The 23,886-nt window shown below is 51.5% G+C and overlaps 10 protein-coding genes across 10 annotated transcripts; 4 read left to right on the plus strand and 6 right to left on the minus strand.

Moving 5' to 3' along the window:
• Nucleotides 1–513: 513 nt before the first annotated feature.
• Nucleotides 514–1,458, minus strand: PV08_09318 (uncharacterized protein; the record flags this gene model as incomplete). Its single annotated transcript, XM_016383637.1, has 1 exon — nucleotides 514–1,458. One exon carries the CDS (start codon nucleotides 1,456–1,458, stop codon nucleotides 514–516), a length of 945 nt encoding a protein of 314 aa, XP_016232260.1.
• A 1,151-nt stretch (nucleotides 1,459–2,609) lies between these two features.
• Nucleotides 2,610–3,752, minus strand: PV08_09319 (uncharacterized protein; the record flags this gene model as incomplete). The annotated part of the gene is made up of 4 exons (XM_016383638.1): nucleotides 2,610–2,816; nucleotides 2,897–3,226; nucleotides 3,298–3,397; nucleotides 3,460–3,752. 4 exons carry the CDS (start codon nucleotides 3,750–3,752, stop codon nucleotides 2,610–2,612), a joined length of 930 nt encoding a protein of 309 aa, XP_016232261.1.
• Nucleotides 3,753–5,046: 1,294 nt separating this feature from the next.
• Nucleotides 5,047–6,680, plus strand: PV08_09320 (uncharacterized protein; the record flags this gene model as incomplete). Its single annotated transcript, XM_016383639.1, has 3 exons — nucleotides 5,047–5,263; nucleotides 5,329–5,870; nucleotides 5,922–6,680. 3 exons carry the CDS (start codon nucleotides 5,047–5,049, stop codon nucleotides 6,678–6,680), a joined length of 1,518 nt encoding a protein of 505 aa, XP_016232262.1.
• A 719-nt stretch (nucleotides 6,681–7,399) lies between these two features.
• On the plus strand, nucleotides 7,400–8,321 carry PV08_09321 (uncharacterized protein; the record flags this gene model as incomplete). Its single annotated transcript, XM_016383640.1, has 3 exons — nucleotides 7,400–7,476; nucleotides 7,537–7,610; nucleotides 7,714–8,321. 3 exons carry the CDS (start codon nucleotides 7,400–7,402, stop codon nucleotides 8,319–8,321), a joined length of 759 nt encoding a protein of 252 aa, XP_016232263.1.
• Nucleotides 8,322–9,279: 958 nt separating this feature from the next.
• On the plus strand, nucleotides 9,280–10,696 carry PV08_09322 (uncharacterized protein; the record flags this gene model as incomplete). The annotated part of the gene is made up of 4 exons (XM_016383641.1): nucleotides 9,280–9,673; nucleotides 9,773–10,264; nucleotides 10,431–10,510; nucleotides 10,625–10,696. 4 exons carry the CDS (start codon nucleotides 9,280–9,282, stop codon nucleotides 10,694–10,696), a joined length of 1,038 nt encoding a protein of 345 aa, XP_016232264.1.
• A 1,550-nt stretch (nucleotides 10,697–12,246) lies between these two features.
• PV08_09323 (uncharacterized protein) lies at nucleotides 12,247–13,920 on the minus strand (the record flags this gene model as incomplete). Its single annotated transcript, XM_016383642.1, has 2 exons — nucleotides 12,247–13,773; nucleotides 13,828–13,920. The coding sequence occupies 2 exons, from the start codon at nucleotides 13,918–13,920 to the stop codon at nucleotides 12,247–12,249; spliced, it is 1,620 nt and encodes a 539-aa protein (XP_016232265.1).
• A 362-nt stretch (nucleotides 13,921–14,282) lies between these two features.
• On the minus strand, nucleotides 14,283–15,549 carry PV08_09324 (uncharacterized protein; the record flags this gene model as incomplete). Its single annotated transcript, XM_016383643.1, has 2 exons — nucleotides 14,283–15,425; nucleotides 15,478–15,549. The coding sequence occupies 2 exons, from the start codon at nucleotides 15,547–15,549 to the stop codon at nucleotides 14,283–14,285; spliced, it is 1,215 nt and encodes a 404-aa protein (XP_016232266.1).
• Nucleotides 15,550–16,107: 558 nt separating this feature from the next.
• Nucleotides 16,108–16,586, plus strand: PV08_09325 (uncharacterized protein; the record flags this gene model as incomplete). Its single annotated transcript, XM_016383644.1, has 2 exons — nucleotides 16,108–16,407; nucleotides 16,458–16,586. The coding sequence occupies 2 exons, from the start codon at nucleotides 16,108–16,110 to the stop codon at nucleotides 16,584–16,586; spliced, it is 429 nt and encodes a 142-aa protein (XP_016232267.1).
• A 2,346-nt stretch (nucleotides 16,587–18,932) lies between these two features.
• On the minus strand, nucleotides 18,933–20,942 carry PV08_09326 (uncharacterized protein; the record flags this gene model as incomplete). Its single annotated transcript, XM_016383645.1, has 7 exons — nucleotides 18,933–19,379; nucleotides 19,427–20,098; nucleotides 20,147–20,312; nucleotides 20,362–20,442; nucleotides 20,500–20,600; nucleotides 20,650–20,753; nucleotides 20,813–20,942. 7 exons carry the CDS (start codon nucleotides 20,940–20,942, stop codon nucleotides 18,933–18,935), a joined length of 1,701 nt encoding a protein of 566 aa, XP_016232268.1.
• A 747-nt stretch (nucleotides 20,943–21,689) lies between these two features.
• PV08_09327 (uncharacterized protein) lies at nucleotides 21,690–23,750 on the minus strand (the record flags this gene model as incomplete). The annotated part of the gene is made up of 4 exons (XM_016383646.1): nucleotides 21,690–22,854; nucleotides 22,910–22,961; nucleotides 23,015–23,147; nucleotides 23,199–23,750. 4 exons carry the CDS (start codon nucleotides 23,748–23,750, stop codon nucleotides 21,690–21,692), a joined length of 1,902 nt encoding a protein of 633 aa, XP_016232269.1.
• Nucleotides 23,751–23,886: the final 136 nt, after the last annotated feature.

Consider the following 23,886-nt stretch of genomic DNA (forward strand, 5'->3'; position numbering starts at 1 on the left):
AACGAAAAACCTCGACTAGTGCATATGCAAAAAGAATGTGAGAAGATTAAAAGAGTGACACCGTCTATGACGAGTGCAGAGAATGAGAGACACGCAGAGAAGAAAACGAGAACGAGGCGACGCAGGTTGGGAAAAGAGAAGAAAAGTGGATGGAGTAAACACGCGAGGCGGAAATGTTGATGTTTCTTCCCGGCGCCGAATGGGATCATAAAGCATCAAGACTCTGACCTCGACAACCATCATCAGTGACCATGAGATCCAGGAAATGTCTCTATCTCCCACGTACCTAATTTTGGTTTCTCTCCATCAATAAGTACTACTTGCTGCAGATGATGGCCATGCCAAATTTCTTTGTCGTGGTCGTCTGGCGTCTTGGGAAATATGGGACAACTTGACACCAACGTTCCATTACCACATGGCAACGTCTTCAATGTCAAACTTGATGCGAAACACTCAGTCCTATGAGCTCTTAACGATTACTCCTGCGCTCTCTCGTACGGTTTGTGTAAACACTCATGCAAAATTCTGGCGAATCCATTCTTCCACCCCCATCAACTCCCACCCTCGTTGAGCATTCCAAGTCTTCTCCTTCGGCCAACTCAGACCTCGGCCCTCTGCAAAGACAACCCTGTACCTCTTCAGCTTGTCTGCTGGATCCTTCCGACTCTCGGCCCGCAGGTATTCCAACGGCCACACCTGTCTAACGACTTCTCTGTTCAGTGCACGTCCCACAGCATCTGCAAATTGCCCGTAGGTCAAGGTATCTCCAGCAATGTACACCGGCTTGTTGACGGGCGCAGCGGCGCTGAAGATCAACTCGGCCGTGCACCGCGCGATATCTTCTGCCCGCGTCGTCGTGATAACATCTTCCCAGGAGTTCAATGCCGTGACCTGGACCTTGTCCCCGGGCAGCTTCTTGACGACGCCCCAGAAGTCCTCAAAGAGGAAACTCGTGAAGACCCCGCAGCTGAGCACAACCCATGCTGTCGAACTTTGTGCTCGGAGAAGATCCCGCACATCGATCTGCTCGGAAAACATGCCCTGTCCGCCTTGTCGGCCGATCACGTCGTAGTCGACGCCATGTTGCCATGGGACGTAATACTGAACCCCGGCGGCGAGGATGGCACGCGTGAGTTTGACCAGGGACCCAGCGGGTAACGACATGCCGCCTGCATGGAGGACTGATGTGTACGGTTGGAACAAGGCTGTAAGGTCATCTTGCGACACCTCAATATCTCCCGGGACCAGCTTAACGCCCAGTTCTCGAAACTCGGCTTGCTGTTTGGCCTTCTCAGGTGATGGGTTGGACAATGTGGATGGTCGTACCAGGAGGCTTATGCTGCTCACCGCAGCGTTGTAGAGGGAGTGGGAAAGAAGAGCTTGGAGAATCGCTGAGCCGAGTTCGCCGGAGCCGATGACAAGAATTGATTTCGTCCACGGCGGAAGTTGGGAAGTCATGGTGATATTGAGGATATGGCTGAGATGGAGCGGAGTTTCAGCAGTGATCCAAGAATCTAGTGTTGTCTTTGAAGGTGTGCTTGGTGATGGCCCTAGCGCGTTGGACTTGGGTTCATAGCAGATTCCACGTGGAATCCTTCATACTCTGAGGTATATATTCTTCTCCAGTCCTCTGGGGGAGCGTCAATCGGTTTGCGATACCCCCAAAGGGTTAGTAAAGGGGTTTCTCTTTCGTCAGGATGCAAGGTTGCTTAAGCCCGACGACACACTGGATCTGGACCGGAGGGAGACCGTTATTGGGTGTGAGTCGAAGCATCTGACCCAGTTGAGCGGTTCTCTCTGCTGACCTTGTCGGATTTAGAACCTGGTAAAGAAACAGTGGATACTGCGCTGTTGGTAATTCATCTCTGCACAAAAGTTGTCCTCGCTATTGGTAAGCAATCTATGCTCATTGTATCAGGCGACTGGAATGCTCCGAGGAATCGATGCTCATGCTCGCTTGTCTCGCTTATGGAACTCCACTCTTGTATGCATGTCCAACGCAAATTTGGCTTCTTTGAGCAGGTTACTCACGCACATAACTCGCGGTTCTTCCAGCGCCGAGAGCTATCATGCGGACGGACGAAAAGCCAGCTTGTGCGGTAGAAGGAGAGCTCGTACACCCCCCCTGCCACGGTCATACCATTCATTGGGAGGCACAGAAAGTGTTCCGGAGTCTGTCCGGAACGAAAAGATGGGGTTAACACTCACAAATCGTCCCCTGCTTCAATTCAAAATGATACTGCGAGTACGAGTACAAATGCAAATGCACAGAGACTTTTAGACTTTTACAGTACTATGCATAGAGATTACACCTCGGAAACCGAGAACCACAACACAGTCAGTGGCCATCCATAGCCTCGTCTAACGTTCACGGAAAACCCATACCAACCCGACAAAAGCCACTCCTTCCACGCCCAATAATACTCGTACCAATGGCCTCCAGTTTTGACAAATAACATTAATGACAACAACGATGTGGTGGTATTACAGGGCCTTTCTTCCGTATACAGTATGGCTGGGTAGGTCAGCCTTTGATCCTCACGTGGCAAGAGGTAAAGACGGCGCACAACCGCAACATCGGCAATGGTGACAAGGAAACAAGGGTTAACTTACAACTGAGTATATAAATGATACCTTGTGTTTCGGAGGTCATTCCGCACTCCGGCCATCAGTACTTCGACTTCTTCCTTCTCCCAGCCGAGAACCCTGGTGAAGAGGGCCAGACTGTAAGCTGGAGCGGCCTCGGAGAGATTCAGGTTCATGTACATGGCCAATTCCTTGAGACGTTGATCCCTGGGCCACGGTGACAACGGACACTACGCAGGTGTTAAGTTACAATGCCATCCAATTGTGTTCTTGACAAAACCCCCCCACCAGATAAGAAATTAAAGCTTACCTTGTAAATATCCTCGTGAACTCCTTCGAACCCAGCGTTTAAAACCATATCTTTGATCAAAGGCGCCACGTTCATGATACGGCCAGTTCGGTAAGATGCGTTGTTGAGCTCGTGTTGCCATCGGTTGTACGAGCTGTTGACTGGTAGGGTGTCGTCGTCTGTCGATCCCCAGGCCTCAAAATCCAGAACTTCGATCCAGCCACCGGGTTTGAGAAAGGCCATGCACTGCCGGAAAAGGCGAGGCCAGTCAGCAATAGAGCCTCCCATGTTCGCGATCCGGATCCAGTCGAATTGCTGGTCGAAATTCCAGTCCGACTCGCAATCATCCACCTATCCTTTCAGTCAGCTTGAGGCGGCCCGAGAGACGCGCGATCCGCATTGTCGGACGGACAAGACCTCACCTGGAATTGTACATTGGGAGGAACCCAGGTGGGTTGAATCGGAGAGAGATCGGTGGCGATGACTTGGGCTTGAGGGAACTTGTCTGCGATCTCGATGGCCCTGGGAGAGTAATCGTCAGTGGGATGGACTGCGAGGGTGTCGCGCAAGGACGGTATCAGTACCATAGACCAGTGCCAGTTCCTATGTCGAGAATACTTTCGGGGACGGGAGCGTTGGCGCGTTCTCCGATTGGAATCGTCCAAAGCTCCCCTCCTAAAATCATGGACACAACGTGATGGAGAAGATCGAGTCGGTCTTGCTCCTGTTCATCGTTGGGAGCAAAGTATTTCCCAGCATTGTAGGAGTGGTAGCGGCGACCATTTTCGTACTGATAGTTGAACACGCTCTCATGTAACGAGGTTGTTTCGGTGAATAGACTCTCGCCATATGCCGAGTCGCCATCCGCAGCTGCCATGGTCAAAGACCGGCCACAGAGGGACTTTTTCTTTATCTCGTTCGTAAACTACCGCCGAGAAGAACCAAAATCCATCGCGCCTCGAGGAACGAGAATACGTATATAGATCCTAAAGCGGAGGCGAAGACCAACAAACGAGGCGACGAGAAGAGGAACGGGAACAGAAACAACGCGATAATATTGGCGCGGAACCAAAGCATTGGCCCCAGAGACGACAAGACGTCGCTGGGGATCAACAGTGTTCGCATGATTGACAAAGTCGTGGCGTCTAGGCTCTCATCCGACCGTGCATCCACCGCCCCAAGGAGGCTATACTGGTGGTGTCCCGGGTTGTGCCGTATGACACGGTGGTACTCGTATGTGACAAATTTCTTGTTGCGAATGATCGATAGCTCCGGGGGTCCAGGGTGGAAGTGGGCAACTAGGTGAACGTGCGTTTGAGTTCGAAGCGAGAAGATGGTCCCTGCAACCACGAGGCGTGGATTCCCCCGCCCATCTCACCAAGATCTCTGCTGACAGCTGGCCAGACGTGCTAGTTAGCTTAGCCTAGGGACTTCCCTGGGTACCCAAGGGACTTAGGTTTTACCTAATGTTAGCTGTCCTGGCGGGGCCGTCGTGGAGGACCTTGATGATGATGAGGCGGAGGAGGAGGAGGAGGAAGAGGAGGAAAAGGAAAGGGACAGAAGTCAACCTTAGGTATAGACCGTATGTGGCTTATGTGTATCCCGTGTAACTGGCACGACAACTGGCTGTCCTGTACAGTGCCTCTTCGTTCCCAAGGGTTTCTCTACATACAGTACTATTCACCACCCGTTGGGTAGTGAGGCTCACTAGTCTAACTTTGGTGTCAATCGCGCAATTACAACCATGTGGCATGCAGCCCCTGGTCTGGTCTTATCGGCTCTCGTTTGTTCGTCTAATAAGATGAAGAACCTCGCGCTGTCTACCCCATCCTGTTCCCTACTGATTGAGTGATTCCACTAGTCGCCTCGCCTAATCGACTGGCACTGCGACGCAGCTACTTGCAAGTCGGAAGCTGCTGTTGTTGGCAACATCTGCCCCAGGTGCTTTTCGCCAACAAAATGCTGGCGAACTGACAGCTCGCGATTGGCGATGACAGCGTTCATTGGGTCATTGTCGCTGATCGTTTCTGACGGCGAATTGTGAATCCTTCCTGAATTCTCTGCTGTCACCTCATACCTTGATCTTTACGAAAACCAAGCCATTGTGGTTCTTCGCCCTTCCCAACTACCTCGGTGCTCAGGGCGGCCGACAGGCGCTGTTGGCATCAACCATGGCCTCCCCGTCGTATGCGAATGTGCCAGTGCTATTTTGTTTGACTGTCCTCGGGGGTGTTTTATCGGTGGCCATCTATCGCCTGTTCTTCCACCCTCTCGCCAAAGTCCCCGGACCCAGACTAGCCGCGCTGTCGCGACTGTACGATTTCTACCATGATTGTATCTTGGGCGGCAAATTCAGTTTCAAGATCGAAGAGCTCCACGACAGATATGGTAAGTGCAAGCACTGGATAAACCCTATCCATCGTGCTCTGCGGGCTAAAACAATGTGCTTGCAGGGCCTATCGTCCGAATTGGCCCAAACGAGGTGCATGTTCGAGATCCCGATTTCTTCGACGAATTCTACAATGTTACCAGCCGGCTTGATAAAGACTCGTGGTATTATGCCTTTGTAGCTTCACAAGATGCCGGGTTCGGCACCGCCAATGTCGACCTGCACAAAGCACGAAGGAAGGCCATGAGTCGATTCTTCGCTTCGTCGGCCATTTCTAATCTCGAATTGTCGTCGAGGGAAAAGGTGGCGAAGCTATGCAAACGATTGAACGACATGCGCGACGAAGGTAAACCTGTCAACATGTCCAATGCGTACCGTTGTCTGGCAGCCGATTCTGTCACCGACTACTGCCTACCCAAAGGTTTCAATTTACTCGACTCCATCGACTTCGCCGACGACTACAACAAGCAGTCTCGGACCATCTCGTACATCGCCGTATGGCATCGTCACATCCCCATCATCATCCCGCTCTTCATGCGAGTGCCTAAATGGTTCGTGGAGGCGACTTCCACGGAGGGCGGGAAGATGGCCTTTGAGTTCCAGGCTGTAAGCTTGATCATACGTGTGACATTTACAGGACACGGCTAATGTCCACAGGATTTGGCCCGTCAAGCAGGAGACATTGTGCACAGCGAGAAGAGAAGCGACAAATCGGTGCTTGACGGTATCGTGAACTCTGACGCGATCCCGGAGAGCGACAAAACCGTTGACCGTATCACTCAAGAAGCGCGAACCCTCGTTGGGGCGGGCACCGAGACCACGGGCATCTCCCTCGAGACCATCACTTTTCACGTTCTTGCAAATCCTGGGGTGCTTGCAAAGCTGAAGCAAGAATTGGCCGCAGCAGCAAGGTCATCTGCGCCAGGGTCCGAGGACCCATTGACCACCTACAGCGTGGTTCATCGCCTACCATATCTAACTGCGGTTATCAACGAGGGCCTGCGTCTCGGTAATGGTGTCTCTGGACGACTCGCACGGGTCAACCCTCGCCACACATATACTTATCAGTCGTACGTTCTACCGCCAGGAACAGTCATCAGCATGTCAATCAGGGATAATCATATGTCGGAAGATATCTTTCCAGACGCTCTGACATTCAATCCCGACCGTTGGTTGGTCAAGGGAGAAGAGCAGAAAAGGCTGGAGAAATATTTTGTGCCCTTTGGTCGAGGCGGAAGAAGTTGCATCGGCAAAGAGCTCGCATTGATGAATCTGTATCTCACCATTGCAAGCTTCTTCCACAAATTCGACGCAGAGATCTTTGAGACGAGAAGAAAAGATGTGGAAATTGAGCATGACTTCTTCTCCCCCTTCCCTGTGGCGGAATCAAAAGGGCTAAGGGTGATGCTCAAGTGAGACATGATTTTTTGGGTACCACTGTCGCATTTTACGGGCACGGTTGACAAGTAGGCGGAGCGTATGTAACATACTGCACAAGTGCGAGAATTATAAGGACCAATGGAGTCGAAACGCCAGCCTGTAGATACCCACGAGATGCCTAAGTATAGGTTCCTTAGCTAGACCTCGTTTTGGGGGGCGGGGGGTTCGGTAGGCGTCATCTCTACCCGCACCGCGGCCCGTAAAGTCTCACCAGTCCCTATCGGCATGGGCGGATATAGGCGTTGCTAGCCTGCAAAACACCTCGTTTCGTGCCCTGGGAGCTTAACGAAAAACGAAATACGAAGGGCTTATGCACCGCTCATCAGGCACCGTTGTTAACGACCAATCGTGGCTGGTGCAAACTGCATGACCGTTGACCAGCCATCAAGTTACGAGTTCGACGAGAATCGACAGCGATACGAGAGAACTGCGTATCTGCAACATACCTCTCAAAATTCCATTTGCCGTTCTCGAAGCTTTGGGCAAAACGTGGGTGACACCGCGACCAGTTCCATCCACAGCCACCGGCTTTTCTTTCTGCCTGAGAGCTCGACGAATTTAAATAACCTCCAAAACCACTCGTTGTCCTGGGGAGGTGTGTAGGGAGTCACTGTCCAGAATACTCAAGGCCGAAGACAAGCAAGACTCTCTCCCCAGCTTCATCACAGTGAAGAAGGCTCCTCCAGAGTTCCATCATGGGCGTCGAACGAAACTTTGCTGGAGATCCTCATGCTCTACATGGACATTGGGGACCGCCATCGAGCGTGGCCAAGTCTGTCCTCCCGGCCGTTGAGAGTGACGACTACCTTGCTAATTAGTTGGGTCCTGATAGTTTCTGCGAAGAAGACTACGCCGTCACCTACTATATAGGCGAATTCGTCAACACCTTTACCAACCTCGCATATGGTCAGTCCAAGTGTTCACTCGCCTCCACACAGGCACACACAAAAGGTCATCATCTCGGCTCCGTCGGCCAGCTAACCCTTGTTTCACCTTCGTGGCTCTCTAGTGTACTGGGCGATTCATGAACTCGGGCCAGGAGAAAGTCTGCTGTCGACCACGGCATTCCCCAACCTGGCTTTATTCTTCGTGGGGGTGACCTCGTTCATCTTCCACCTGACGCTGAAGTACGCGACGCAACTCGGCGACGACCTTTCCATGTTCTGGGTCTGCGCCGCCATCATCTACGAACTGTATACCGTCGATCGACCCACCAAGGTGAAAGTGGCGGTCGGATCTGCACTCACCGCAGTCCTGGGCACCATCAGCGCGATCCACTGCACTTTGTACCAACTCTGGCTTCACAATTGGACGTTTGTCATCCTGGTGACGGCCATCTGGCCACGAGTCTTGTATCTGATCAACCGGAAGTTCCAGGGCGCGGACAAGAGATACTGGCTTCACAAGTTCCGCGTCGGGGGAATTTGCTTCCTCGCGGGATTTGTGGTGTGGCTGATCGATGGAGCTGCATGTGGCTGGCTTCGGGACACGAGGAAGATTCTCGGCATCCCATGGGCCTTTGTGTTGGAGTTACATGGATGGTGGCATATTCTGACTGCTGTGGGTGCCGGGTATTGCGTCCGGGTTACTAAGAAACTGACGAGAACATCATCGTGAGAGAGCGTACGAACACAAAGTACGTATGAGCTGACTTGAGTCATGGTGGGAAAGGGAGGAGACGTGTTATGTACGAGACGTTTGGGGGCCCAGACACCAGGCCGGGATGTTCCAGCTCTTGTTATGATGCAATGCTTTGTATCGTCCTTGATACGGACGGAATGAGATTACCTCCATTTCGTACCTGTGCTCAAGGATGCTCTGGGGGAGAGAGCAGTGCAGTACCCCAATGTCATATAGGTACCTACATACCTAGGTGGGTTAAACAAAATTCGGTGCTCGTACTCGTAAAAGAGTGTGAATATCCAAGAACCCTACAATTGCCCGTCGATTGTAACTGTGGCTGTAGCTACCACTAACTACGAGGTACTGATCTCCTATACGAATCTCCAATAGGCGCCTCGGATCTCGTCGCCGAAGCCTTGTGATAAGCAGGACGTTGCCGTGCATCCAACGTGGATCATACACTGGATCCCGTTGACGTCGTTTCCATCACATCTTAAAAAGCTTTCGACAGCCACGCCAGGTTTTGTTGTGCATCTTCCATGGGATCTTCAGGACTGCAGAATGATCCGTCCATGATTGTACCTTCGTAAAGGTCATGCATCCATGTCAATGTCCCACCTGGAGGACTGTTCCGTGCTCCACCCGTACGAGTAGAGAGACTCGAGAGGCCCCCTCTGCCATTCAATCCGTGCCAATTGCTACAACGTCACAAGGCCTTCGCAATGTCCAAACTTGGGCTTCTTGTCCGGCCAACCACATCTCAAGATCTGGTCGCCGGGTAATGGTATATACATGCCTGCCCAGGCTGACGAACTCTATACATACTCCAGTTCCAAACCTGGCACTGGGTTCTTTACTACTGCCGTTCTTTGTTCAAATATCAACGATTCCCTTTCTCGTCTTGCCCTAACTCTGCGCCATACCCAACATTGTTCCTCCTAGGTTCTTCGCCATGGTTGTAGCTGCTTCGAGGCTGAGTGCCGGCCTCTCGCGCAGTGTCGTGCCCGCCGCTCGCTCAGCGTCCAGAACATGCAACAACCCACGGACGAGAGTAGCGGTACCGCTGAAACCACTTCAGATTCGATCACTGGCATTTGCGAGCGAACACAAGACATCCTCCAACAACAAGGGGCTTCCGCCGTCACCGTCACCGCCACCGTCACCGACACCGGATCGCGAGAGACCAAAGGCCGCGCCATCCATAAAAGAGAAACTACCCGACCCAGAGCAGACGCCCTCTCGATTCCGCGAATTCGATCTGCACGATAAAGTCTTTGTCGTGACAGGTGGCGGTCAAGGGCTGGGTCTGGCACTGGCCGAAGCGCTGGTAGAAGCGGGCGGGAAAGGTAATGTTTTTTTTTCTTTTCCTTCGACTCCCTTCCTGATTTTTGTTTGTTTTTAGTTGTTTTGAGTTACGTGGACTGACCGACGACTGATTCTCACAGTATACTGCCTGGACAGACGCGCCGAGCCAGAAGAGGAATTTCGGGTGGTCCAGGAGCGCCTGGGGCCGAAGTACGGAGGCGGACTGTTCTATGACCAGGTCGACGTGCGGGAAGCCGGCAACCTGGACCGGGTGATTGCTGAGATCGCCGACCGGCACCACCGCATGGACGGGCTGATCGCCAACGCGGCGATCCAGAACGTGACCCCGGCGCTGGAATACACGCCCGAGAAGATCATGGACATGCTCGACGTCAACTACAAGGGCGTGTACCGCTCCGCCGTTAGCACCGCGAAACAAATGATAAAGTACAACTGCAGCGGCTCGATCCTGCTCGTCGCCAGCATGAGCGGCCTCGTGGCGAACAAGGACTTTACCTCGTCCGTGTACAACTCGTCCAAGGCCGCCGTGTGTCAACTTGCGCGCAGTCTGGCCATGGAATGGGGCAAAGTCGTCAATGGCCGACCGATTCGAGTGAATGCTTTGTCTCCAGGTATGTTTTTGTGTTTTTCAACCGGAGCGATTTTTCCTCTTTTTACTTTCTTATCAATGCTGTTACACGTGGTGGAACGGACAGTCCTTTTTTTTGGTTTGATGTCGATCGCATCACTGAGTCAACGAGTACTGAACTGACGTCTGTTTGTCCCTCGTCGATCAAGGTAACATAATCACGCCCATGGTCTTGAAGAATTTCGAGGATCAGCCTGGCCTAAGGGAGAAATGGGAGAGTCAGAACCTGGTAAGACTTCAGTCCAGCCTTTTTTCGAGATGAATCCCGAGATAAGAAAGTTCCGAACCCCTTTTTACTGACTCTCTCTTCCTCTGTTGTTTGCTCGGTGATCAAAACAGCTAGGTCGACTTTCTGAACCAAAAGAATACAGAGGCGCTGCATTATTTTGTCTCAGCGATGCTAGTTCCTTCATGACCGGAACGAATGTAGGTTTGAGCTACCCTGAACTACTTCCCTCCCTCTGCCCGTTTACTTCACTCTTTGCCCTCAGCTTTTTTCGTTTGCTGAATAATTGACATTAATTACACTAGCTCGTCATCGACGGAGGATACACTGCGTGTTAAGGGGGTCATGTCTGAATCACGACCTGTCAGACCCAAACTCCTACTCCAGCCTAGTCGACCATTGATTCGTTGCCGAGCACTTCGAATGCAATACCGTGGGACCTCTTGAGCCGTTCTGCCGCAATGGATATTCACGAATCATGACCACGATGACGAAGGAGAGGGGCGAAGAAGAAGAACGGGAAAATGAAGAGGAAGAGGAAGAAAAGAGGAAACTAAGACGGACCTACTTTGTTCTTCTTCGACTGTCCAAGATCATCCTCAACGAGGCCACGGCTCGAATGGGTTCTTCTTGATCCGATCCAACGACAACTCATTCGCAGACAGTGACTCTGGCTGCGTCTCACAATGGGTTATTGGGTCTGTGTTTTTGGGATAGGCGCCATTGTCGCGTACTGTGGTATGGTCGTTGACCGACGACCGTGCCCGTGCTGAAAAGGGGGGGGGGGGAGGAGGATTGAAATGCTACGACATCCGTTGCCACGACACTATGTATGTGTCAGTATTACACATACGGAAGAGAGAAGGATGAATGAATCAACAAGGATCGCAGAAAAGGGTGGGGGAGGTTCGGGTTCAGATTTGTATCGGAATCTATCGATATCACGATATCCGTATGAGGGTGGGTGGGATATCATGACGAGCCTCATGGCCTTATTCTTGTTGCCCTCGCAAGAGGAGAAGAGGAGAAAAGGGGACTTCCTATTGTCCCTCAGGTACCCCTGACCTTGGTGCCTAGGAGGCATAAAAGGTGCCCATGTACAATACATACCTTTTTTGAATATCACCGATAAGGGAAACGTTGCTTTGGACGGCTACAATTACTGCCCACTTACCGCTCCCACCTTTACACATACCTACCTACCTACCTATGTCCCACCTTGGCTTTTTTGGGAAGTGTGCGAGTACCCAAGTTGATGAAGTTTGTATTCGAGCACATCACAGAAGACGGGAAGAGGAGAAAGACGGAAGTGGTCCGGTGAGTAGGTACTGTAAGTACCACGCAGACCGACAGACCGACACGGTAGAACTGATTAGCAGGGACCGGCCACGAGGTACGGAGAACCGAATGAATGAATAGCACATTCTCCGAATAACAGGTGTGCTCCCCTCACCCATACCAAGGTATACTAACTAATCATACACACGTATCATGAGTATTGGTGTGGAGAATCTTCATTTTCTTTTTCAAATTCAAACATTTGTCTCTAGGTACTCTAGTTGAGTATACCATACTGTCATAAGTACTCCGTATGAAGGTAGTCAACAAGAAGTCATCACCTGACCCTTGCTTGATCCCGGAATATCTCAAATGTATGTGGATGACAATGATTGATCCAATGCTGTACAAAAATCCTGGTGATACAAATTTTTCTGTTTTTTCTTCCTGGATAAAAGATTTCATTGGCCGTCTCGTTGTTTCGAGGTCGTCGAAGCTAATGGCGAGGCTGAATTCTTGTTGACCCGGACACTACCGGCGGCGGCATTCCTGTACAGTCTCTCCTGCTCGAGATCCAGCTTTCGTTGAGCCTCGTACTTGGCCGCGGCAGTCTTCCTCTGATCTACCTTGGCTTTCTCCTGTCGCTTCCGGGCTTCCTCTTTCCATGTTTCACTGATGCCACCGACAGTCTTGGTCCACGCCGCTTTGCCTGCGTCCACGCCCTTGTCGATGATGCTGCGGTCGCCTCCCGGCGCTGACTGTTCGGTTGAGAGACCTTTAGACGCCTGAGACGGGTTGGTTGCGGCAATGTTCATCTTGGAGAAAGGTCCAGAGAATTTGTCGTTGGTGGATGATGATGGCGAAGGAGGAGTAGATACCAAGGGCATCATGCCCTTCCATCGCCGGAAGGCAGGGTTGTTGATCGTCGAGATCTGAATCTGGGAGAAGAAGCCGTTGACCAAGAAGAAAACTTGGACTGCGGACGACTGGAAAGATAAAAAGATGAACGAGAGAGGCGGGGCGAAAGTTTGGAATAACTTGAAAAGAGGCGGTGGATTGGCTTGTTGTTTTGAGCTCGCCGTCATGTTGAAGTAGGTCAGGACGGCGGTACCCAAGGGTAGGAGATACATTGGGTCGGCCACCGAGATGTCTGTGATCCAGAGAAATTTCTCGCTTTCAAAAGCAGGGACTGGCACTGCCGCGGCGTCCCGCAGGAGCCGGAAGGCACAGAATTGTAGGGGCATCTGTAGAATGACGGGGAGGAAAGCCTTCCACATTGAGACACCGGCTTCTTTGTGAATTTCGCGGAGCTGCTGCTGCGCTTCCATTGCAACTGTTCTGTTGTTGTTCCTCAGAGCCTCTTGCATCCTTTCACGAAGTTCCATGGTGGCTGGCTGCACCATTTTGAGTCTTGAACCCTGGTCTGCTGCATTTACGGCGGGCAAGAAGACCGCGCCTCGGATCAGAAAAGCCAGAGCTATGATCGATGTGGTCCATGTTAGCCCTGCAGTGATATGGAGATGTTCCAGACAGAATTCCAGGATGGACGTCGGACCCCAGCCAAAGTCAAGTCCACACACCGTCTTCAGGTAGCCGATATCTTCAGGTATCGAGGACAGGTCTGGGACATCGGCTGCGACTTCGGGGGATGGGGTCGTGCCATGAGGCTTGAGGAGTTCGTTTTCGAGCTTGCGCAGAGCTTCGGGCTCAACACTGCTTACGGGATGAGGATGTGTGAATGTAGGATCGGGAGTGTCTGCCGTTGCCTGGGACGCTTTTACAGTCCGAGTAGGTTCGATTAGATTCTGCGCTGCATTGCCGGTTTCTTGCGACAGCGACGATGCCGCCGGGTCGCTAGAGGATTTGCTGGAACCCCAGCCGAACAGCGATATCGACCGAGACTGTTGAGCTAGGCATTGTCTGGTAGGTGCCGAGGTCCGACTGCTTCTTAGACGGGTAAGCGAGCTGTGGTAGGTGTTGAGAGAGTACTGTGATCATGATCAGCCTGCATCGAAGAGACGTCTGGGTGTGAGATGTCCTACATGGCGCACGCCTGCCGGGCGCAAACTTGCTAATCTTTGGGGACCATTACGAATCTGTCGACTTGACCACCCCAGACCCCGGGCTGCAGACATGACGAACGACCAAACAAACGTAATGTCTAGAAGATTGAGATGCAATCGAAACACCGCAGGAAAATGTATATCAAGCACAAATCGGGGAAGGTAAGCCGAAAGGAAGTAGAGCTTTACGCGGTGCGGAGAACATGTACATGGGCCGGTGGGAAGAGCCAGGTTAAGCATTGAACCATCCAGACATTCGGCACGAGTCCAGTTCCTGTGAAATTGTTGTTTTCTACCTAGTCTGTCATCTAGCCTTTTCGTCAAGCCCGTTGTCTAGAAATGCCTGTCGCAGTCTGCATGTCATCATGCTGCAAAATGCAGTCAAAGAGAGAGTGGCCGATGGCGCCGATCAAATGCTACACCTGCAGAGGCTTTCACAGGTACTTCTGTATCACAGCTCCTCCACGCTTGAAATCTGCAATGTCTCCAAGCTTCTTTGCTTTGTCCGTGAGTTCAGTGGTTGGGAATGTAGTCTGCAAAACAAATTCTCTGCCACCAGGTTCGGCGCGGCGGACAAAGTCGTACACATCGCCAATCGTCTGGGTCGTGTTGAACCGCGACGTCAATCTCGTGCCAGTTCCTAGGCTGATCCTCAAGGTGACCGTGGGCTTCGAGTCATCTACGTCGGTCGTAGGAGCCGGTGCAGCTGCGGGAGCGGCGGCTGGGGCGACTGGCTCTGAGCTGAACGCACCAGGCATCGACGGTGCTCCCGGTGTTGGGCTTCCCAGTCGATGTCCGGAACCTTCGAAAGGTCTGAACTTCTTCTTCGGTTTGACATATTTCTCCTCGTGTTGTTTGATCTCCACGTCCACTTCCTGACCGGGCTGAACGTTCATGATGTTCAATGGTGCTCGTCCTTGCCGAATCAGGTTCAAGATCTCTGCGTTCCGCGGGTCATCGATTCTGTACAGATCGCCATCATCTATGCTGAAACCATCTTGCCAGAAGTGTAGTACACGTTCAACACGCTCAGCCCGGGCTCTGGGTTGAGGCGCAGCCGGAATCTCTCGAGACGGAGCATCATCACCCCCAAGAGTGCGTGCCGATCCGGTGAAATAGGACTTTTTGGTGGGTGCATCTTTTGGAGGAGGACCACGTTTCTGTGCCTTTTCTAGAATTCTCTTCTTCAGGTCATCTGGATTCTGCACAGCCAGACCTGATTTCTCTCCACCAGCAAAAAGATCTTGGTTGTCATCATCGTCCGAATCGTGGCCAGCGGCGCCACCAGAGGCAACGTCACTCAGCGTAGCAAATTTCTTTTGCGCCGAGTTGTTCTTCTTAGATTGCGAGGGGCCGGACGTGGCAGCGACAGGAATAGGTTGAGGGTTGGACGGACCTTCACCTAACCTTCGACCGGCGCCAAATTGGGACTGAGGCTGATGTGAGGGTTCGGCTTCATCTTCATCCATGTAGTCTGAATCATCTGCGGCATCTTCAGTGTGATCTTCTTGAGCGGCGTAGTAGCTGGCGATTGCACTTTCGAGATTCCATCCGCTAGCAGCAAGGAACTGACGGGCCTGGGGTAAGTATTAGCACGTACTCGTGTAGTTGTGACATGCGGTTTTGTACCTGTCGAGACGAAGTTCCTGCAATTCCTGAGAATTGCGCAATCAGAGTGTCTTGTTCTGAGATGTCGGCCATTGTTGCAAGAACGTACAACTCAGGAAGTCTCCAGGGGTAGAACGCTCAAGAACAGATATTAGTGAGAGGCGTGGACGTGATGAAGAAGGCAAGGGAATATTAGGGATGACACTGCATAAAGAGTGCGCGAGATGAGGCGTGAATTGAATAAAGGATAAATAGAACCAACGGTACGTCACTGTCCGTGGCCTGCGCCGGCCTGGATGCTGTGGCCGTGATTCGCTGCCGGCAACAATTGCGATGCGGTGCCTGGACCTGATGCCGAGATGGTGGAATATTGAAGCTCCCATGATGCCCGTACATTTGACCTCTGTATATTTATTCATTCACACTTCACATCTCGTTCATCTATCAACTACGCCACTTCACCTTGCCAGTCTCTGCCACAGCATTCAGTTCCGTGCAGTCAGCACAGTCTGTCCAGCAAAATCTCCCTGCGTCCCTCCGTCCCTCCGTTTGCCGATCGAGAATGCATGGCTATAGACTGTCTTCCTGACCGAATCTCTCCATTCAACGTCCTATTTTCGACGCCCCTTCAGCGTCCTTGCTGGTGTCACCATGTCGTCAGCTTCTCCCCAGTCTCCTTCGCCGCCGCAGGATCTCTCGGGTTCGCAGTTAACAATTCCTTCGGACTCGGAGCCTTTTTCGTCACTCTCCCCTCCCTCTTCGTCACCGCCGCAGTCTTCAGACAACAATGGCTCACACCCAGTTGTGATATACCAACCTCCTACATTCTGGGGTATCTTGAGGGGGGCTGCTATCAATCTAATCTTACCCTTTGTCAATGGTATGATGCTGGGGTTCGGCGAATTGCTGGCCCACGAATTTGCTTTTCGCCTCGGCTGGAGTGGGACAAATGTAAGTCGAATGTAGTGTAAACTTGGTTTTTGCTGACAATCCTCGCCCAGGTATGGCCGCGCCATCGAAGTTCTCATCCAGTCGGGCCGGGAGTCGAGATGCGAGGAGATCCTCTGGAACGAAAAAGAAAAAATGGCATCTACGGTCCCGATGTGGCAGATGCTGCTGCTTTGGAATAGAGAAAGATGTTTCATTTCGCAAGGAAGACAAAATTCAAGCCCTGTACATAATTCACACAGCAAGAGCGAGGAGCTGAATGTGTTCACTCAGAAATCGAAGTTCTGGCAAGTGCTCTCATACATCGCCTCTTCCACAACATCCTTCGAGATTGGCATCTAATGCATTGCCTCTACAGAGTATCGCTTATTGATTAACACGTGGGCAGCGTTTTTCTGCACATCATTACTGCCCAGCACTCTTTTTGCCATCATGTCAGCCATGTTCGTCCCCGAGTCGCGAGCCCTAGACTCCGGACTCGACTACAAAATCATCCTAATAATCCTCGGTGGTGTCATTGCTTTTGCCGTAGCCGCCGCAGCCATTGGATTCTGCTCAGCTTACTATACCCGCAAGCGTACGCTGCCATCATCGAGCTCGGCACATAGTCAGCTGGCAACCCGTCGCCGGTCTTGCCCCATCCTGGCCCCAACTGACCTTGAGGCCCAAGTAAATGATATCATTGAGAGAAAAAACTCCAACATGGTGGCCAGCCGAGTCTTTCGACAGCAAGAGCTGGATATGTACAAAAGTCACCCTCCCCCGAGCTATCAGGAGCATTGACCTTGGGACGCCTCGATATTGCCTCCCTCTTTTGTTCAGACAATTGGCTCTCCTCCAACGAGAATGGACCACGATGCCACTTAGACTTGGCTTCTTGGGATTTGTGGCTCTGCAAGAAACATTGAGACGGGTGATGACGTCGAGACCATGAAAGCTGCTGTTGAAGGGTTGCCCCATTTCTCTAAAAGCCTGAAGTCAGATAACCAGATCGTTCTCGGCGACATTTCCTTTCTGACCCGAGTACGTGCATCAGTCATGGATATGCTCCTCTGCCGCGATCATCACTACCGCACGTACCGCCGACGAAGTAGGTAGAGTGACGATAAGGTTTGAAGAATTCGGCCAATCTTTGAGCGGCGTGTGTACAGGCGTTGCTCGCACCAATCCAACTCTTCCACTGGACAAGAAGCAGCGGGACAGGATGTTACGCTCTCTTGATGAAGCAAAGAAGCTGCAGAGCTATGTTGGGTAACTGGGTTTGATCATGGCTAGCGAAGCTAGTCCGGCAAGTTTGCCATCCAGATTTCAGCTCCGAGCCCTCCGAATACAGAGTCATTGATCCTCTCGAATTCGAGCGATGGCTGGACAACACGCCGACCCCACCAACACGTCTTCGATCGATACCGGCAGGCGTCGCCATTAAAATTTGCTACTGAGCTCTACGAATTATCATTCTACGGTTTGAAAGCTGGGGAGTTGCAACGCATCAATCGCACAGAAGAACACCGTCCACTGTTGGTGCTGTTGGTGCTGTTGTATGTGTTGGATACATATACAGGCCAAAAGAGAGAGCGTCAGCCTTGGTTCAGATTGTTTATGTCGACCGAGTAGTCTAAGTTATCGTCGTCGGAGTCAAGGGGCATGTGCAATCCCAAATACGTCGTCATCTGTACAGCAATGCCTGTATTAAAGTTAGCATCCGCATAGATGAAAACATCCACCGCTCTACTGTAGCCCTCACTGTCCGAGTCATTATCACAGGCGAGTGATTTTGCCGAGGCTTAACACTCCAAGAGCAGATTGCATCTTGTCCATAGGCAAAGGCAGCTGTCATCAGAAAGTAGAAACTACAACGACGCCGACTCTCGATCTTTCTTGCTACCGCTGAACTGGATTGATGATCTGTTTGATCCATCACAACTCCCTCAACCACGGCGATATGAATGATCCCGTATTGAGAAACACTGGTTGTCTGGCAGCAGCGCAACTTTTGTATCGGAGGGGACTATGCGTTCTGATTCGACATGGCTCAAACTTTGATCGGACTACTTCTACAACACGGCCCATGCGGTCTAGGTTGTCTGGCAACTGATAGCGTCCAGTTGTATCTCCTGATATGAAACAGGAACGAGGCAAATCGAAATTAATCTTGATGGTTTGCCTGGATCTGAGCACGACAATGTCTGTGTAAATTTTGAGCCGTCGTATCTCAGGGGGTGGCGTCCGAGTTTGGGGCAGAATTACTGAGGCCAACCGCATTAATGCATGTGACCTTTGGTGTAAAGGTCTCAAGTTGACTACCGAGTAGTGCTGGAGGTGCCATTTCATGAAAGTCTTGGAGTCGAGGACCGAGATCAAATGGTAGGTACCTAGGTAGGTTGTGGTGCCCTCCCTACCCATGGGCAGGTATGTAATCCGGTGCAGATGACATACTGTCCACTCTGCGGCAAATCCACCCCTTTCATAACCAGTGGACGATCCTGTACCTTCACACTACAGACAGGGCCTCTCGACACGATGACATCCTAGAATTTCTCTTCGGAAACAACAGGAGCCTTATCCTTCACAGCTTCGACTCCCTCAATGCCTCCAGCGAGATCATCATCCACGTCATCGTCGAAAAACCCGTCCCTTTTGCCTAGGTACTCAAATGTGGTCGGCGTGTCGGCATGGCCGTCTGGATAAATCCGGACTGGGAAGAAGTAGGCAAGGACGGCGAATATCACGCCGGCCACCGTGAAGGTCAAAAACCAACCCATGCGATACATGTTTTTTGCAGCCTCGTTCACGGCGTTGGGGTGAAATCGCCCAACCATCCCCGGGAGACCGAACAGGAAACCAGCAAGCCATGCAACGTATCCGCGCAGGTTGAAGCCTTTGGTGAAGTAGTAGATGTCTCCTTTGTTGCCCTTGTAGAGAGAGGGGGTGTGAAGATTGCCTCGTCTCACCCAGTAGTAATCGACAATCATCAACTGGTCGGTGTCAGTAAGGCAACTCGGAACTGCAAAAGTATACGTACTGCAGCCAATGGACCGAAGAAGATTGGCATTGAACCAAGGAAGGTCACAAACGCTTCGGCCGAAGCCAGGATTTTCCACGGAACCATGAGGATTCCGAGGACACAACAAAGGACCTGTCCTCGGACAATCGTCATGTATTTCGGAACGATGCCAGTAAGGTCGGCACCGAAGGCTATGGTATTCGTCCCGATGTTCGACCCGATTGCTGAGCAGTAAAAGGCAAAGGCCACCAGAAAGACGGCACATCTCGCACCTGCGGTCCAGTGGTGGTCCAGAATTGCGTCCAACAAATCCCAGATGTTCCAGTAAGCCTTTCCCCAGACTCCCTGGATGCTCGCAGTTGCCGCTAGACCAAGGAAGAACACCAGACATTTCGAGATGAAGACACACATGCCTTGGAGCCAACCCGCATCCGAGACTTTGCGGCAGTATCGCGAGAGGTCAGGTTGTGTGACTATCAAAGAGGCCAGAGATCCCATGATGGTATTGATGCCAGCAACGATAGCCCATCCAAGTGGCACGCCGTCGGCGGGTTTCGTCAGTTCGTTGTCGATGGTGCTGATTCCACTCCCTTCGGCCATGCACCATCCGAACAGCCCAAAGGTGGCAATTGGCATGATGATACCTTTGAAGGTGAAGAACCACTGAATCTTGGAAGGGTGGACAAAGAACTGGATGCATGTGAGGAGCGTCCCATTTTGCGTTCAACCTTGACTTACAAATGGCACCTGTAGAAGCCAGGCGATGATGAAACAAATCAGCTGCTTCGTTGAGATGTCTGCCGACTCTGGCAACGTGTTGCGAAGGTCCCTCCAGCGGTGTCCAAACATGCACAGCAGACAGGTAGATATTAGGTTCGCACCCGAGTAGGTCTGTATCCCAAACCTGCGAACCTTTAGCTGTGGACAGAACGCCGTCGTCCTGCAATACATACCAAAAGAGACCGGTCATTAAGCGCAGGAAGACGAACAGCCATGAGCCGTACATTCCCATGACTGAGCGAAGGAACACAGGGCTATGAGTCATGTTAACACACCATGTGCACCTGAACACTCTTGAATGTTGGACTCACTATCCTATATGGTACCGAGCACCAGAGCGAGCCAAAAGCGTAACAACAACACCCGCTATAGCACTTCCAATGAGAGCCGAAGCGAGAGCATATTTCCATTGCTATACTCCAATTAGATCTTGAAATGCCACTTCGAGTGATGATGCGTACGAGACCAACTGCGATCAGGGAGCTCGCAATGTTCCATCCTGTCGTGCCGAAAGCTAAGCCAGACCAGAATAGAGGAAGGTGGTACCATGTCCAGGTCCGTCGTTCTGATTGTCGTCGTCAGTGACTGATTGGCAGGGAGAATTTGGCATGTAATACTACTCACCTGGAGGAGTTGGTCGAAGATCATTGTTTATCCAACGATTGGAAGGCGAATCCGCCGCATCTGTCTGAACGAGTGCCTTGAAAGCTTCGCGAGACTTGAACGCTCTGGTGAAAGTCTTTGCTTGCTCCATGTCTGTGTCGGGTGCTGGTACAGCTAGACTTGATCTTTCAAAATTGTCGAAATGACTGGACAGGGGGTCCTGGCGAGGCAGATATAGTAGTCCTCGGGAGAGAGAATGGGGGACCCAACCGCGGAGTGTCTCTGGCCACCCGTATCAATGTCAGGCCCAGGCCCTTATCCTAACTCACGGCCTTAACTTAACAGGCCTCCGGCGAGCACCGTACCACGGCGCATGATCTTAGGCTCTACAGGACAGACCAAGTACTATACGGAAAGAGGGTCGTCTGATAGAACATTCATGCATGTACCCGGACATGATAAGGAATGTAGAATTCCGTTGCACGTGGGATTAATCTGCAGGTTACCAGAGGAGATACCACAGATTAACTCTTATCAGACATTCGAACCCAATGGAGAGTCATGAAAACTCGGCCTTGAAACAGTGGGCCCACGGGAAAGACTTGGACCGCACAGGCCCCTTTCGCAGACTAGCTGCCCTCAAGACGGGCTGGGCGAGACTCTTGCACTCAGCGGATGAGAATTCCGAGTCCTCCAAGCCACTGTGCACGAGACTGGACCTTTCAGCGGCGTCTGACGCTCACAAGAGCTGGTTTGACGGGCAAATCTGCAGGAGAACGCACAGCGGTAATTTACCCTCGATAAATCGAGGATATTTTCATGGTGACACACAAGTCATATTGTTGTACAGGCAGGTTTTTGTTCTAGATCATGGTGTAACCTCTGGTCCTTTGAACCCTCAAGTGGCAGCGAAATCTTCCAGACAGTACCCGTGGCTGTTGGTGAATAGTTCAAAACCGCCAACCACTTCGTCTAGCTCGTGACCAAAAGCAGATATGCTCAGGCGTTCTTGATCCTCCTCCTCCTCCTCCTCTGAGGACGATGTTTCGTTTTCTTGAAGGATACTCTCGACACGCTCGCGGTCTATAATCATGTTGGGGGGTATTTGCTGTTGTTGCTGACTGAAAAGATGGGCTAGCATTTTTACGCCTCGTTTAGCAACGCTGCAGGGCCGCTCAGACTGAGCCAGAATAGTCATGCACGAGTTCACTAGCGCCCTGTCCGCTGCTTCCATGGTTGATCTTTCCCATGATCCACTGATTCTGGTCGAATGCTGCGGGAACAGCAAGTGGATGCCGATAGTAAGACAGGCACAAACAACATGGGAAGTCATTGTCCACATTGCAGGGAGAGCTTGGTCTGCCTCAGCGAATATTTTGAGCAAGGTCCGAGCCGAGTCCAGACACGTTGCTTTCGAGTAGTAGAACCGTTTGTCCGTAAAAGCCCTACAGTAGAACGGCTGATGTATCTTCGATCTCATGTGTAGGAAGGCAATTTGAAATGTTTTTCGCTGGGAGTTCGCCATTCTAGAGCTCAAGGAAGGAAGGTTGGCATCAGGATCGTCACCGTTGCTTTGGTCTTGTTTTACCCACGAAGGAGCGAGCTCCATGAATTCCGTTAGCTGTTCATCAGCTTCCAGAACTCTTTGGTATAATCTGTCCAAACTGGGACGTTCTGTGGGAGCGGGACCTGTTCGGGAATGCAGAGTCCGGAAGACTCGTGAAAGATGATAGTGGAGGAGTATGTAGCTGTTTTGAGTTACAATCTCTAGCGGTATCACTTCCAGTCTTTCACTGGTCGACGTACTTGTAGGCTCTTCGATATGAGCGGGTAGGCTTGTCGTGCAATGCTCCAAGATAATATTATAGGTTTTTTTCGCCGCGATCAAGTACGTGTCTTGGATGACCAGAAAACACCAAATTCGCCTCTTGATTTCCTGCTGCAGAGTTTCATCCGTTGCGCTGATGACAGAAGACTTGTTGGCCGAGTCAATACGGTGGAGTTGCATACATTGGGCAATATTTGTAGCAGCAGACAGCAGTACCAGGGCACGCTTGTAATCACTAGGCGCTGCGTCAATACGAAGTCGTGCCCAACCATGTTTTGGCACCAACTTACCCGAAGCCATAGGCACACGGCAAGAAAGTACAGATGGCCTGGAGCGAGTATACTATTTGGTCAGTTTTCGCCATGATGCTCGTTTTGACCATGTTTCCCCCTTACCAGAATGCTCTGCCATGAAGTCGACGAGGTCGAGGATCATTACGGCTTTGCGATAGAGTTTCTCGCTTAATTTGAAGCCGGCTCGAATACCAATCTGTCCATGTTGATCTGAAGACATATAGTACAATCCAGTCTTCGTCCTTGTCAGCAAATGGTCAGTTCCAATTTGGGCTGGAGAGCTCACGGCCATCAATGCAAAGTACAAGGCATCCATGGCGGTCCATCGATCTCTTGGTTGCTGTCTCCTTTCTGCCCATTCAGCCATGAAAGTGGGCATGTGAATAACGTTGTGCATCCATGCAATCTCGTTCTTATGGAAGGCAAGTATTGCATCCTCCTGCTGAAGAGGGAGGAGATTTGGGCAGTCTTCACTGGTGCCATATCTCGCAGGACGTCTCGAATTCGTGGATTGAGGAGTGTTGCTATATCTTCCCCAAGCCAAGCTCTCGAGGACTCCAAAGGTTTCTGAACCTGGATCTCGACGGTGGTCTCTGGGGGAAGAGTGCGTTACAGCATCGGGGGAATCCGTCGAGGTAGGAGTAGAAACACGCTCAGCGGTGTTGAGGTGATTCGCTGTCACCGGCGAGGTCGGCCTATCATGGTAGAATTGTCTCTCATTACTGGCAGGATTGTTCAAGCGCTTTTGTTTGGTGAGAAGAACTGGTTCCCTGTGGCATTCAGAAGCTATGCCGCGCTTCATGCAGTTCGAGCAGGGGATCTCTTTCGAACAGCGCATCTTCCTTTGTGCACATTGGCGACAAGATCTCGGAGGCCTTTGGGAGACCCGTTGTGGCGCTGCCATCGTCGACTGCATCTTCGTATGATGCCTTGCCCTGCCTCTTCTTCCCACCTTGATTTTCGGAGAGACAGAA

This window comes from Exophiala spinifera (genome assembly GCF_000836115.1).
Source record: "Exophiala spinifera strain CBS 89968 unplaced genomic scaffold supercont1.7, whole genome shotgun sequence".
Lineage (NCBI taxonomy): Eukaryota > Fungi > Ascomycota > Eurotiomycetes > Chaetothyriales > Herpotrichiellaceae > Exophiala > Exophiala spinifera.